The sequence below is a fragment of the Platalea leucorodia genome, assembly GCF_965183815.1.
Source record: "Platalea leucorodia genome assembly, chromosome: 5".
Taxonomy (NCBI): domain Eukaryota; kingdom Metazoa; phylum Chordata; class Aves; order Pelecaniformes; family Threskiornithidae; genus Platalea; species Platalea leucorodia.
Window position 1 is genome coordinate 31,884,169 of NC_138827.1, and position 14,564 is coordinate 31,898,732.

Here is a 14,564-nt window from a genome sequence, read left to right on the forward strand (position 1 = left end):
TCTCCGTACGCCACCATCTCGCCCTGCTCCTCGCTCCACCGTACGCCGTACGGGCGCCGCCATCTTGCCCTACGTCCGCCCCATCGGGCGCCGCCATCTTGCCTTGTCGGCGGGCGGGGTTTGCCGTAAACCCGCCAGTAGCGACCTCGCCGGTGCGGGGCTCGGCCGCTGCCCGCCGTCCACGGTAGCCGGTACGCGATGCGTGCGGGCGGGGAAGCGCCGCACCAGGTGCTGGGCCGGCTGCGGTTCCTGCTGCAGTGCAGCGAGTGCTTCCGCCGCGCCCAGGCGCTGCCCGCCGCGCTCTGCTACGTGCCGCGGGAGGTGCAGTACAAGATCTGCAAGGACCCCGCCGCCGCCGCCGCCGCCGCCGCCCGCAGCCTGCTCAGCGTCTGGGACAGCCCGGGGCCGGCGCGGGGCGGCAAGCGGGCGGCCCGGGCCACCATCGAGGTGCGGAAAGGCGGCTGCCTCCGCGCCACCGGCGAGGAGTACTGCAACGGCGCCGGGCTCTGGGTCAAGCTCAGCAAGGTAACGGCGGAGGGGCTGGGAGGCCGCCGCGGCCTGCGCTGCCCGCGGAGGGGCCTGCCCGTCCCCTGACGGCCGCCGCCTGTCCCCCGCAGGAGCAGCTGGAGGAGTACCGGAGCGGCTGCGAGCTGGAGGAGGGCTGGGTGCTGGTGTGCAAGCACGCCGATGGCGGGGACCGGCTGGTGCCGGTGGAGTCCACGGAGCGGATCCAGCGGCAGCAGCAGCTCTTCGGGGTGGACTACAAACCCGTCATCAGGTGCGGGGCCACCGCCCTCTCCCCCTAGGTCGCCGTCCCTGGCTTCCCCGGCTGCCCCTTGCACGGCAGAGGGAAGGGCAGCGCTCACCGCCCCGGTTCGTCCAGGCCCAGCGGCACCAGCCGGTCCTGCCCTGGACTGAGGAGCCCCGGCCCGCTTGGCTGCTTTTTCCGTGGAAGCGAGGCAGCAGGGATGCTAGACGTGGAGTTCGCCGGGTTTGGCTGGGTGACGGCGCTTGTCGCCTGCCTGGCGGGGTGCGGGCTGGAAGCAGTAGAGATGGTTGGAAGGAAAAGGGCCGTGGATGGGGCTGGAGGTGCTGGAGGATGGAGTGCAGTGGGGCTTTAAACCCCAATCTTCTCCTTCCACCTACTCCTCGACCACCAGCTCCTTCTTTCTAGTGGGATTTTCTCACTCCCCCCCCTTTCTCTGGGTTGTTTCAGATGGGAGCAGGTGGTGGATCTGACGTACTCCCTGCGCCTCGGAGCAAAGCCCAAGCCCATGGAGCAGGATGAGGCCGCAGTAGAGAAGCTTCGGTATGAGCTGTTTCCTGGCTTCTGCTGTGGATGGGTACAAGCCACTGTCCCTCCCTGGCTGCTCAGACAGCCGTCTCCTGCAGACCGGGGGGAGAGGGGGGAAGACGGGTAGCAGAGAACAGCTCTGCTCAGCACAGTCTTGTCCTAGATAAGCCTGCACAAAGCAGAAAACAGGGCAAGACCAAGGCAAGCAGGACATGGACCTGCCTTCCCTGACCTGTTAGTCAGGCTGCCCCTGGCTCTCCAGACCCATTAATCCCTTTTCCCTGGTAGGTTTGTGCCCCCAACATGGACTTATGAATGTGACGAAGACCTGGTACATTTCCTGTATGATCATATTGGGAAGGAGGATGAGAACTTGGGCAGCGTCAAGCAGTATGTGGACAGCATTGATGTCTCATCCTATACGGTGGGTTAAAGGGACAAGGCTGCATCAGCCTTCCTGTGCCATGGGGCTGGGGAGCGTAGATGGTGCTTGGTGTGCTGCGCTGGGCTGGGTTGTGTTTGAGGATGTGGGAGAGAAGCCTGGGAAGCGTCATGCAGCATATTGTGTAATGTGGCCCCTGGAGGGGCAGTGGTTTGAGAAGCAAATGCTAATATTAGCTGCTAAGCTTATTTTAGGGAGGGTTTGATATTCTGTGCTCTGTGTGTGACCCCAGAGCACCTTGGAGGGTCAGCCCCAGTGTCCTGTGCTCTCTGTACTCCCTGTGTCTACCCACAGCCCAGCAAAGAGAACCGGCCAGTTTGACGCCCTCTGGCTCTAAGATTCATGACAAGAACAACCACTAAGGGGAAGTTAATCCTACCCCCATCTGATCTTCCTTTCGTTCACTGCCCTCTTCCAGGAGGACTTCAATGTGTCATGCTTGACTGACAGCCATGCCGACACGTACTGGGAGAGTGACGGGTCCCAGGGCCAGCACTGGGTGCGGCTCAACATGAAGAAGGGCACCATTGTCAAGTGAGGCACCTCTCCCCTGCGCGCTGGCTCACGGTTGGGGCGAGCCCTGCAGCCCCTGCTCTCTGCATGAGTCCGTCATGGCCCAAATTTGCCCTGCGCTCCCTGTCTCTCAGCCCTTGCTCTGGCTCTGGCTTGAAGGGGTCTTAGCATTGTCACAGGTACCCGGGGATCCCAGCACCAGCTGCGTGTGCTTGATAACACCTGTGACCAAGCAATGAGGGGGAGCAGCAACAGGTGTTCGATGCAGTTACCTTCTCCTCATTTCATGCTTCCCTTTGCAGAAAGCTCCTGCTGACAGTGGATACCACCGATGAGAACTTCATGCCCAAGCGGGTCGCTGTGTATGGGGGCGAGGGGGACAATCTCAAGAAACTGAACGACGTTGGCATCGATGAGTGAGTGGATGGAGGTGGAGTGGGTATCGTGGCCCTTGCAGGAGCTGGAGGTGCTGGACACCCGGACCCTAAGCAGTCATGCCAGCACCAGCCTGGCTTAAGAGGCCCAGGGCCTTGGGACAGGCATTTTCCATCTCTGAGCTGCGGGTTCACTCTGCCTGCAATAGCAGATGGCACAATCATCAGGGCTCTCCTGATCCAATTGTGGGACCCATCAGGATCATGTCGCCTGGACCTGAGTCACCAGCAGGTTCAGGCATTCAACATAGGCCATGTTGTAGGCAACTGCGTCTGGGTTCCTGCCACAGGCTCCTGTTTAAAAAGATACAAACCCTCTTCCCTTACAAACGGCCAAGTGGATTTTGGTAGGATGGGTGAGGGAACAGCTCTGCAGCCCTTGTCTGCGCTGTGTTTGCAGGAGCTACATTGGGGATGTGTGCGTCCTTGAGGACATGACAACACACCTGCCTGTCATCGAGATCCGGATTGTGGAGTGCAGAGGTAGGGCTGGGTGTTATGGCCACATCCATAATGCACCTGTAAGATACTGTACATTAAGAGTTTGTTCCTGTGGCTTGCACTTCTTGGCCCTGTGGGCTATCTCAGACGAGATGCAGAAGAACCATGGGAAACTCCAGGGGGACCTAGAGGTTTGCAAGCTCTCAGCTTTCATCCTATCTTTCTCTGTCTTCATTTTTTTTTTTTTTTTTTTTTTTTCATCTGTAAATGCCTTGCTATTTCTTCACAGAGGTATTTCAGGCTCTCAGTGCCCAGCCCCAGAGCTGCTGGAGCTGGTTGTATTCCTGGTGCTTTTACTTATAGACCTTCCACGCTGGAAGGCTTGCTTTCTCGTGGTCTTAGTGTATCATCCATGGTCTTCCTTGGCAGATGATGGGATTGATGTTCGCCTCCGAGGCATCAAAATCAAATCCTCCCGACAGAGGGACCTGGGGCTCAGTGCTGACATGTTCCAGCTGCCCAATTTAGTGCGCTACCCTCGCCTAGAAGGGACAGACCCTGACGTGCTGTACCGGCGGGCCGTGCTTATTCAAAGGTACTGTATGGAGGGGGGCAGACAAGTGGGGTGGCATTGCCTGCAGGGATTGGTGCCATCTCCAGCACGAGTATGGCTGGAAGCTGTAAAGCTGTGTGACTCCCCTTGGGACAGGCATCCTGGACCCTGGAGAAAATAGCAGAGTCATTTGGGAACAAAATGGGCTCCCTGGGGTAACTCCCCTACACTTTCAGAGGAATTTTGCAGCTCAAGTTCGCAGTGTCTTGTGTGTCACAAGCGCAGCATATCTGTGCAATGTGTGGGGCAGGTGCATGTAGAGTCCCTTGCAAGGGGTGCAAGGTCCCTGCAGTGCCCAGGGAGTGGGAATTTGGTACCAAAGGCTCTGTGATGTAAAAGACCATGCTGGGTTGGGTTTGGATCAGTTGTTACTTTTCTGCTTGTGTCTGGTCTGGAATAGGCTTGTGCAGATCCCTGTCCCTCCTGTGTTGCAATACCTTCTTCTTTGGGATTTAGGTTCATCAAGCTCCTGGACAGTGTCCTGCATCACTTGGTGCCAGCCTGGGACCACACTGTTGGCACGTTCAGCAAACTCAAGGTGCGTGATTCCCTCTGTGTCTTGTGGGGCCTCAGTCTGGCAGAGTGATTGTGCTTGGGCTGTGGCAAGGGAGGCAGTTGGTGCTTGTTGCCTTTAAAGCAGCTGAAGGGAAACACCTGGCTGAGCTCAGTTTGTTAAAGCTGTGAAAGGTGATATTGTTTAGAGGATATTGTTTACATGTTTCCTCATGTGATATTGTTTACATGTTTCCTCATCAGTGTTTTAGCGGGAAATAATAAATATATTTATTAAATATAAATAATACTATAGAAATTCTATTTAATAAATAATATTTATTATTTCCCGCTAAAACACTGATGAGGAAACATGTAGCTATGGGGTAACAAGCAGAATCAAACCAGAGCGCTTCACCCTGAAAAGGACTTGGACCATAGCAGCACTGGGCATGCGAGCTGGACGCACATCCCCTCCGAGATCTCAGCCCAGGACACTCTGTTCCTGCACTTGCTGCCAGCAGCTTTGAGCTGGCTGTGTCCAAACAGCAAGGCTTTTACCAGTAACTTCTTTCTGGCTTTAATAACCTTTTGATTTCCATCTTTCTCATAAGACTGAGTTCGTCCCTCCAGGAGTCTGTTTTCCTTACATCCTCTCCCAGAATACATGTGCTGGACATTGCTGGGATAGCCCCATTCTGTGTGTTTCCAGGCCTGGTGTCAGAAAGCACTGTAATTCCTGTGCCAGCTCAACGTAGGACCCAAAGTGTCTGAGGATTCTTGTTTGTTTTGAGGAGCTTGCTTTGACTGCAAATAGGAGGGATAGTAAGACCAATGTTCTGGTGAGAGTAAGGGTGAAGGAGGGTCCAAGCAACACTGGAGTGTGAGCATCAGATGACGACTGATGGAGAGAGGACTGGGCTTGGTATCTCCCTTAAGCCAGAAAGCAAAATCTGTCAGAGGCAGAGCAAATATTGTCAAGGAGAATGCGTCTGTGTGTGGAAGGCAGTGGCGCTGGGAAGGGGAGTGACCTGGCAGTGCAGTGGCTTCGGTAGGAAGTAGGTGACATGTTTTGGACAGCGGGCACTTCTGACATTTTGGACATACCTGTTGGCAGCATATCAAGCAGTTCTTGCTGCTGTCCAAGAGGCGCACAGCTCTCATTACCCAGTGTCTGAAGGACTCGGAGACCAGCAAGCCCAATTTCATGCCACGGCTCTATATTAACCGACGCCTGGCTATGGAGCACCGAGACAACCCTGCTCTGGACCCCAGCTGCAAGAATGCTGTCTTCACCCAGGTACTGTCCCTCCTGGAAGGGTCCCTGCTCCTCTGGGGGAAGTGGGGCATCCCAAAACTAAAATGAACCACATAGAGGTGGGTGGAAGGGACAACTTGGAGCTGGAGATACCTGGAGTCCTCAAGGCCTCTTCACATGACTCATAGGCTCTACAATTACATGTGCTGATGATCCCGTATCCAGGAATAACATCTAGGAGGGATTTGGGATCTCTGAGTTGAAGTCTCTATCCTGGATGCTCTCTGTGGCATGTTGCTAATGCAGAGCATAGCAATCTCATTACACTAAAAGGGCAGCAAAGAATTCTTGTGTGACAACAATAATGCAGCCAGATACAGTCCTGTATTGTGGTTTTACAGCAATGCTGATCTTCCTATTGTCATTTCCCCCCTGCCTCCAAAAGATCTATTTTGCTGTATGTGTGCACAAACGGCCCAGACTGCTGTGAGGTTTAATGTGTGTTCAATGTAACTCTGAGGCCAGAAAGCTCCATACAGTGGTTAGCACTGTAATTTATGTTCCCTTTCCAAAAATGAAGGGCTCCTAGACCATTTAGAGATCAGCTTCAGTCAGTATTTAAAGGTTTGGGGCAAACCAGATTTCTTCCAGTTTCCTGCTTTCACCTGGCACCGGTTCGCCTGGAGAGGGGATACCAGATTTGATCTTCTCTGCTCATTGCAGGTGTATGAAGGCCTGAAACCCTCGGACAAGTTTGAAAAGCCTCTAGATTATAGGTAAGTGGTGTCTGGGGGAGGGAGGGGACCATGCAGTGCCGGGAGCTATGTCCTCTGTCACAGCAGGGTGTTTGGGAAGCCTGTGTGCGTCCTGTCCTCTGGAGAGGGTTTGCTAGGGCAGGAGCCAGCTCAGCCATGGGATCAGGGCCTGTTCCCCAAGGTGTCACCTTCCTACTGAGGATGCAGCCGACTCTGGAGATTGAGATCGTGTCCTGTCCTAAGCCCAGGCTGGTACACCCTCGTCCCCTGGTGTCCCTGCTGTGCCTGTTGCCTCCCCAGCATCTGGGCTTTGAGCAGCACCTCAGGTGATATCTGGTTCTCTGCAGGTGGCCATTGCGTTATGACCAGTGGTGGGAGTGCAAATTCATCGCAGAGGGCATCATTGACCAAGGTAGGGGCTGTGCGAGGCAAGGGCTCCTCTGGAGCAGTTGGGGGTTGATGGGGTGACTCTGTTGCTGTAGGGGCTCTCCTTTGCTCCCAGCATTACTACCCATGGAGGAGAGAAGGAACGCAGGTTGCCTTGTCCTGCCACCCCCAGCCATGTCCTGGATAAGGAGTCCTGCTTGTTGGGATGGGGGCCAGACCTCCATTAGTCACTAACAGCAGCTTTTGCAGTGCCATTGCTCCCGCTGGCTGCCCTTCACAGGCCAGGCAGAGATGTTATTTCTCCTGTCTTATTTCCTCTGGTGCCATAAGGCTCTGATGGGAGCCTTCTGCTCAGCTCTGGGCCAGGTTGGACCAGAATTCCTCATCTTTGCTCCATAACTCTGAGGGTCAGCACATGGGGAGTTCACATCACTAAAAGTGCCCTTCTTTTGGGGTTGCAGGTGGCGGTTTTCGGGACAGCCTGGCGGACATGTCAGAAGAGCTGTGTCCCAGCTCAGCAGACACCCCCGTGCCTCTGCCCTTCTTTGTGCGCACGTCCAACCAGGTGCTGTGGGTCGGGGTATTGAGGCATATCTTTCTGTGCCTGGCAATACAGTGCTGTCCCTATTCCCCTGCACGCCAGGGATGTACCTACTTTTGCTGGTCCAAAGCTTTTCCTTATGAAGGGTTGGGTGGATTGCTTTGTAGCATCTTGTTTCAGGATGTGCTGACAAGCGCTTGGATACTTGTTTCTCACTAGGAATATTGCTAAGGAGGATGGGGGGTTTAGCCCACTTCTGTTGTGAGAAGTGCCCAGAGGCACTGCAGGAACTGAGTTTGTGGCGCTTCACGTTGCGCTGAGATCGTGACTTGGAGTTTTGCCTCTCACTCCTGTAGGGTAATGGCACTGGAGAAGCCAGGGACATGTATGTCCCCAACCCCTCCTGTAAAGACTTCCCCAAGTACGAGTGGATCGGGCAGATCATGGGAGCGGCTCTGAGGGGCAAGGAGTTTCTGGTAAGCTTTCAACCTCGTCCCTGTGTGGAGTCGTTAGCTCCCTTCTGCAGCCTGTCCAACAGGAGCATGGGAGGGCTCTGTGATCACACGCTGGGACAAAAGGTGTTTGGCAGGATTTGGGGCTGAGGGGTTAGGAGAACTCACAGCCTGAGTTTTGGGAGATGCTGTTGGAAGCTTGGGAGAGGGTGTCTGGTCTCTGCTCGGCTATGATGAGCTCTGCATGTGGACAGGGGCAGCAGGGAAGCTCCTTTGTGTCTGCACTGTTGAGCCCTATCTCTATCTTTGGGGACGTTTCCTTTCACAAAGACTCAGCAAAATCCCTGTTCTCCTTCAGGTCCTAGCTCTTCCTGGCTTCGTATGGAAACAATTAACAGGGGAGGAGGTCAGCTGGAGCAAAGACTTCCCTGCCGTGGACTCCGTGCTGGTGAGAGGGACTGGGAGGCTGTGCCTATCCTATTCCTTGTGGCACTCAGCAAGGTGGTGATTTGTGTCCCTGTCCTCCTTTTGTACTTGCTTCCTCCTGTGGTTCGTCAAAGAAACATGCACAAAAAGGGCACTCTTAGCATTTAATGCATCCTATAGCTAATATAGAGATGTAGCCATGCTGACTGTAGCTTCAAGCATGCAATGCCCCAGGGTCTGCTAAACAGGTCTAGGGCAGCATATCCTATGCTGTGCTGTTATCGCAGTCACTCCAGCCCTTGTCTGGGATGGGAGGAGATGGGGGCTCGGGCACACCACTGCCCCCTGGGCATCTCTCTAACAAGCATTCATCTGGGGCCTGGGCAGGTGAAGCTCTTGGAGGTGATGGAAGTCATGGACAAAGACACCTTTGAATTCAAATTTGGGAATGAGCTCACCTACACGACAGTGCTGAGTGACCAGCGCATGGTGGAATTGATCCCCAACGGCAGCAGCACCGTGGTGCGCTACGAGGACCGCAAGGAGTTCATTCGCCTGGTGCAGAAGGCTCGGCTGGAGGAGAGCAAGGAGCAGGTAACGCTGTCCCATAGCATCAGTGGTCATTGAGTTCTCAGAGACGTACCCCCGCCAGTCTGCTTCTGGTAAAATGCATCGTGGTTAGTGTCTCTGTGCTCATTAGTGCAATAGTAGGCAGTCCTCTTTGGTGAGGTCCTGGAGCCCATGGAGTTGTTGAGAAGCAAAGTGGCTTGTAGCAGCATGGGAGACATGGGGTTTTGTTCCCAGCTCTGACACAGGCTTCCTGAATGAACTGGGATGCATCTCTGTGGGATCCTGTGCCCTTCTTCAGGTTCCTTGGAGCATTTGCTGAGCGGTCATATGGCTTGTGTCCAGTCAAGTCCCTAGGCTCAAGCACGAGCCAGGGAAATGGGCAAGATATGCTGCTTACCTGCCCCATCTCGTTTTCAGATCATGGCCATGCAGGCTGGGCTGCTGAAGGTGGTGCCCCAAGCTGTTCTTGACCTCCTCACCTGGCAGGAGCTGGAAAAAAAAGTCTGTGGAGACCCTGAAGTCACAGTTGATGCCCTGAAGAAGCTCAGTAAGTGAAGGGCTCTGCTGAAAACTCCGTCCCTGAAAACAAGACTGTCTTCTCTCTCTGCTGGGACAAGGAGAGATGTGGGAGACCGATATTAGCCTTTATTACAGTGAGAATGTGGGCCTGTATACTTCTTGCCTTTAGCTGGGTGCTGTTGGGGGCAGGGGTGTCTCTTGTCTCCATGCTGGGCCTCAGTAGAGGCTGGAGCATCCCTAGGCTGCCAGTATCTGAGCCTCTGTGGAGCCGAGATGTCGATCTGGATGTGCTTTCTGGGAGGGGCCTGACTGCATGTGTCCCTCGCACCTTGGGTCTATGTGCTCACACCCTGCAGGCACCTAGAGGTTTCTTCCTGCGCTGGCAGAGGACCCCTGGGTGAACAGGGGAGGCCCTGCTCGTAATTTGTCCAGGAGGATCTTGGATCTTTAATAAACTCCTTTTCTATATCCTTTCTCCCAGCCCGGTTTGAGGACTTTGAGCCATTGGACACCCGTGTTCAGTACTTCTGGGAAGCACTCAACAACTTCACCAATGGTGAGTGATTTGCTCTGTCCCTGCACATCTTGTGCCATGACAGCCCCTGCATGCTGGCTGGGAACTGAGAGGGGAAACCACCCTCATCGCTGCCTGGGGAACAGATGGGAGCCAAGAAGAGGAAGCAGCTGGGCTGAAGGAACTGCTTGCTAGCGCCAGGGAAACCTGAAAGTGCCTGTACTCCATCTCACATCCCTCTAGGGTCTGCTGATGTCTCTTGCTTTTCCTTCACAGAGGATCGCAGCCGCTTCCTCAGATTTGTCACTGGTAGAAGCCGCCTTCCAGCACGGATCTACATCTATCCAGACAAGATGGGGTGAGTCCATTCTTCTGTAGACTGCAAGGCTGACAGGTCCCACACTAAAGGGATGTGTGATCTGGTCTCTGCCTCACTGGCCTGCTGGTTCTGACCAGTTTGTCACCTTCTCCCCAAGCTCTGAGACAACAGATGCTTTGCCGGAGTCATCCACCTGCTCCAGCACCCTCTTCTTGCCCAACTACGCCACGTAAGTTTTGGTGCTTCCCTACACCTGGGGGATTGTGTGTCTGGGCTCTCGTCTTACCCTTGGTGCTGACCCATAGGGCGCTATCGCTTTGCCACGCTTACGTCCCCCTTGCTGTACCGTGTGGCTTCTGTGATTCTCTCTGTGAGCAGCTGGTGAAGCGTAGCCTCCATCTCAGAAAGCATCTTGTCCCCTCGGCTGGCAATTGCAGCAATGGCAACTCCTCCTTGTCTTTTTTTTTTTTTCCCCCCCCTCACCTCCTGCCATCCCTAGAGCCAAGGTATGTGAAGAGAAGTTGCGCTATGCCGCCTATAACTGCGTGGCCATTGACACAGATATGAGTCCGTGGGAAGAGTGATGTTGCAGCCTGACCAAGCAGCATGGACAATCGTTCGACAAAACTGTGCAGTGGGAAGAGATCCCTTGTCCCCCCAGGATATGTGTATATATATATAATAAACATATAGGTGTGAAGCCTGGCTCCCAGCAGTGGCAACCAGCACCTCTTTGGACATGGAGGTTTGGGTCTTCAGCAGGGTGGGAGCTAGCTTGGAGCGTAAATGTGATTGCAATAATGAAACCCTGGCCCAGCCCTCATACGTTGGAAAGGTCTGGTAGGTTTTTGTAATGAGTTTCTTCTCCACACGTCCTTGTTGCAGCTCCACAACTCTCGCTCCTCCCAGGCTGCGCTCTGCTCCAAACAGAAGTGGGGTAGTGCCATAAAGCTGCGCGGCAGGTTAGAGCGCAGGAGAGAGAACTGTGAGCTGCCTCTGAGACTGCAGGGATGCTCAGAGATGCTCAATGTGTCCTAGCCTGCATGTCCTGACCCCGTTCTCTTGCCTTGTTCCTGCTCTCACCTGAGGTCATGGAAATGAGATCATTCATCTAGGTTTAAGAAGAAATGGGGCGGGCTGGTGGCAAGTGCTGCAGGGGTGCTGCTGGCCACCAGGTGTCACAACAGACCCGCACAGCAGGACTGCGGGTGCTGTCAGGAAAGGGCTCCCATGCTTTTACATCGCACAAAATCCCATTTCCTCTGACCACCCGTGGTTCCCTGCACCCCTTGCACAGCAGCAGCTGCTGGGGGAGCTGCTCCCCTACAGGAGACGGGAACTGTCTGCTTCCCTCCTGCTCTTTAACCTTCACTTCTGCATCCGGCATGCTGCTGGCCTAGCAGCTGTTCTCCCAGGCTCTTTGAGCCTTGGTTTTCCCCTAAAAGCCAGTATTACAACTAATCTGTTCTAGTGCTTATGGAGATGTGCAGGCGGGGTCAAGCTCTTCTCCCAGACAGCAGGGGTTAGAGCAGCGCTGGGATCTGCTCCTCTCTGCCGTGGGCAGGTAGGTGGAGGTTTCAGGTGGACAGGGAAAGCCTGGAACGCCCCAGAGGAGCGGAGAGAATGTGGGTAACAAGCGTTGGAGCTCCTTGAGCAGATGGACACACAGTGTGTGAGCAAGGAGCGGGCAATGAAAGCTTTACAACTTCAAGACCATTGGAAATGTTCCTTGGTCTTCCCAGCCCTGGGCAGGGCTAGTCATTGCCTAGCACTGTGAGCTACCAGATGTCGGCCCACTTTTATACACCCAGCTCCATCTTCAGCCCGTGTGGTCTGTTAGACCACCACTGCTAAGAGCCATTGAGTCACAGGGGCTTCACTGGAGTGGGGCTAACGCTGTGAGTTGGGATTTATCCTGTCTTAATGCTTCATGCCTTTTTTTTTCCTCTGTTGAAGGAGTCTGTCATCCAGAAATCACTTCCAGTTGTAAACAAGGTCCTTCCCTTCATCAGTTTCCTTTGAAACTGCTGTATTCCCAGACCTGCTGAGGGGGTTTGTACTAAAGGGGACACAGGACCAGGAGAGAGCATGTGCTGCCATCTCCCACCGCGGTGAGTGGAAGGAGTACAGGGTGAGCAGGGAAGCCGTTTTTGGCAGCCCTTGCCTGCAGCAGAGCCTTGTGCACTCAGCTGGGTGGGTGTGAAGTCCTGTCTGCTGGAGGAGGCTTTTTGTAAATCCTAGAGTTATCTCAGAATTGACCTCTGTGGCTTTGTGGGTGATTTCAATGGCCAGCATGGACAGGAGCAGAGCCAGTGTGATACCCTTCCGTGCTGGTGGCTGAGTCACTTCGTAGACTGTCTGTTTTAAATGGGCATGAGCGAGCTGGTCAAAGGACTTTGCTCTGCGGGCTTGGCCTTGGTCAGGAGTGTTGGTGAAGGAGTCTTCAGCATCAAGATGGGATTTGAAATGAGCTATCGTTTCTGGCCACTGAGATTTAGGTGGAATCGATTCTGTTTTTTCCAACCTTGCCCACTTGTCTCTAAGGGAGATCAGCAGGAGGTCACATTATTTACTGAGCAGAACTAGAAGGAGCAAGAAAAATTGACTCCTCTCTGGTGCTTTATTGCCGGGCAGGGGACGGTTGGTTCATAAGTGGCTCAGGGCAGGATGGATAAAATGGCCCTAGTCTTTGGTGGAGGCTGAGCTGATGTCGCCTGTGGGAATGGGCAGGCTAAGAGCCAACCGGGGCTGCTTGGGGTGACGAGCTGTGGGGGAATGGGCACCTCTGGCTGAGACATCTCCAACAGGTGACCACTGGCTCCCCTGGCCTTGGTGGAAGCAACTGCAGCTGACAGAGGGTAACTGAGGTAATTACAGAGGTACCCAGAGCAGCTCTGTTTTCTCTCTGAAGGATGAGATGCTTGGACAGATCTATTCCCTCTCATTGTCCATGTACACAGTCCCAGCCCTCTGTGATGAGGGGAGAGCTGCTGTGCAGAGCAATGCTGGGAGCAGAGCCTGGCTGAAGCGGTGGGATCCTTCCCTGGAAGCATTGTGGCATCTCCATCCTTGGAGATGCTCAAGACTTGTCTTACAGCCCTGGGCAATCTGGTCTAACTTCCAGTCTCGCCCTGCTAGCTTCAGGTCTAGGTCCTCCCTCACCTGAAGGACTTGATGACTGTGGAGTTATGGACTCCAGCTTTTCCCACATTTCCCACATTTCTGTACTCTTCCTTGCAGCAAGGTCTTTTAGCCCCTGACCTCTCACACCCTTGGGTTTATTTCCTGCCACTGAGAAAAGAGTGCTGCCCGAGGGCTTGCCGGAGCTCTGGTGTGAGAACTGGAACTCTGGGGAAAGGATCTAGCTGGTGATGGGGATTTCTATTTAAAAAATACTTGGCAGTAACAGGACCCTGGCCCTAGCAGGAAGGCTGCAGTTGGGAGCTCATCCAGGATGATCTGGGTTTAACCCTTACAAGCATATTGAGAAAAACATTGGTTTACCATATATGCCATGGTCTTACTGTTCATTTTGTGTTATGGCCATATACGTGTTGGAGAATGGCAGCAGCCACTGCTGCGGTGTTATACTGGGGTGTAGAGACCTGTGAAAGCCCTTCCAGGTGCAGGAAGAGCCCATTGCTGCAGCGAGGTCTCAGCTGAGATCATTTAGTGCATGGTCAGAGGGTCTGGACAAACGTGGCTGCTGGGCAAGGATGCCAAGATAACCAACAGATCATGCTGTTGAGTTCGCTGTGCAAAGGTGAGCTGGGAAGGGGGAGCCGGTAACCCACCTGGATCTCCTCCATGTGGTCCTCTGTCTCATCTGTTTTTTTTAAAGCCAATCACAAAATTAATTTCTCCTGTGACAGCCCAGCAAGTTGTGGAAAAGGTCAGCCTGGCTCAGCTCTGTCCAATCTCAGGGGCCCAAAGTAGGTGTTATTTCAGCACTGGGTCACGTTCCTTCTCCTCTGATCTCTAAAGCTGCAGATAGGAGCTGTCTCCTACCATATTTGATAAGACACAAGTCAAGTGCCCTTGCCCTGGACTCCTGCTGCACGTGGCCCGGGGCGAGGGAGCCCTCCTGGGCACCTGCAACCAGGCTGCGCGTTCCCCACCCAGTCTCAAGTTGGTCGTGATTGATTTTTGAGCCAGTGCCGTCCTGAGGAAGGTGCTGGTGCCTGTCTGCTGCTGAGAAGAGGAGGCACCTGTGTCTGCCAGAGCCGCAGCTTTACGGGGTGGGACAAGCTGGGGGAGGGACTGATGCCGTGACGGCTCCGTGTAACCACTCGCTTCTTCCTGACTTCAGCTTGCTGAATTGTCATAGAATAGCTTCAGGTGATTAATAACGCACGTGTAGTCTAGCTGTTCTTGTTATTCCACTAATACCCTGGAGTATGACAAGCTATAAATAGTTTGACAGGATCTGTCTGTTCCTACCTCATGTAGGATCTAAAATAAAGCGGACGAACTAACTGCTCCTGGCCTTCCTGATGGTTTGTCTGGTCTGGCTGGGGCTCCTGCGTCCTCCTGTTGGGTTAAACAGCGATGGGGACTGGTGTCATGAGAGGCAACTGGAGGTGAAGCAGAAATT

The 14,564-nt window shown here is 54.1% G+C and overlaps 1 protein-coding gene across 1 annotated transcript; it reads left to right on the top strand.

The window, feature by feature from the left end:
• Nucleotides 1-105: 105 nt before the first annotated feature.
• Nucleotides 106-12,474, top strand: HECTD3 (HECT domain E3 ubiquitin protein ligase 3). The gene is made up of 21 exons (XM_082312908.1): nt 106-525; nt 618-778; nt 1,217-1,309; nt 1,583-1,718; nt 2,155-2,270; nt 2,552-2,665; nt 3,084-3,166; nt 3,554-3,719; nt 4,194-4,275; nt 5,347-5,529; nt 6,211-6,263; nt 6,590-6,654; nt 7,091-7,194; nt 7,527-7,646; nt 7,981-8,070; nt 8,436-8,642; nt 9,036-9,165; nt 9,619-9,693; nt 9,928-10,009; nt 10,128-10,199; nt 10,470-12,474. Exons 1-21 carry the CDS (start codon nt 199-201, stop codon nt 10,552-10,554), a joined length of 2,544 nt encoding a protein of 847 aa, XP_082169034.1. The 5' UTR covers nt 106-198; the 3' UTR covers nt 10,555-12,474.
• The last annotated feature ends 2,090 nt before the right edge of the window (nt 12,475-14,564 follow it).

What these genes read in the sequence shown, in the direction of transcription:
- HECTD3 (XM_082312908.1), top strand. Translation starts at nt 199, where the DNA reads ATGCGTGCGGGCGGGGAAGCGCCGCACCAGGTGCTGGGCCGGCTGCGG. An exon ending in CGGGCCGTGCTTATTCAAAG is followed by an intron (nt 3,720 to 4,193) that starts GTACTGTATGGA and finishes TTTGGGATTTAG; the next exon opens with GTTCATCAAGCTCCTGGACA. An exon ending in TTCTTGCCCAACTACGCCAC is followed by an intron (nt 10,200 to 10,469) that starts GTAAGTTTTGGT and finishes TGCCATCCCTAG; the next exon opens with AGCCAAGGTATGTGAAGAGA.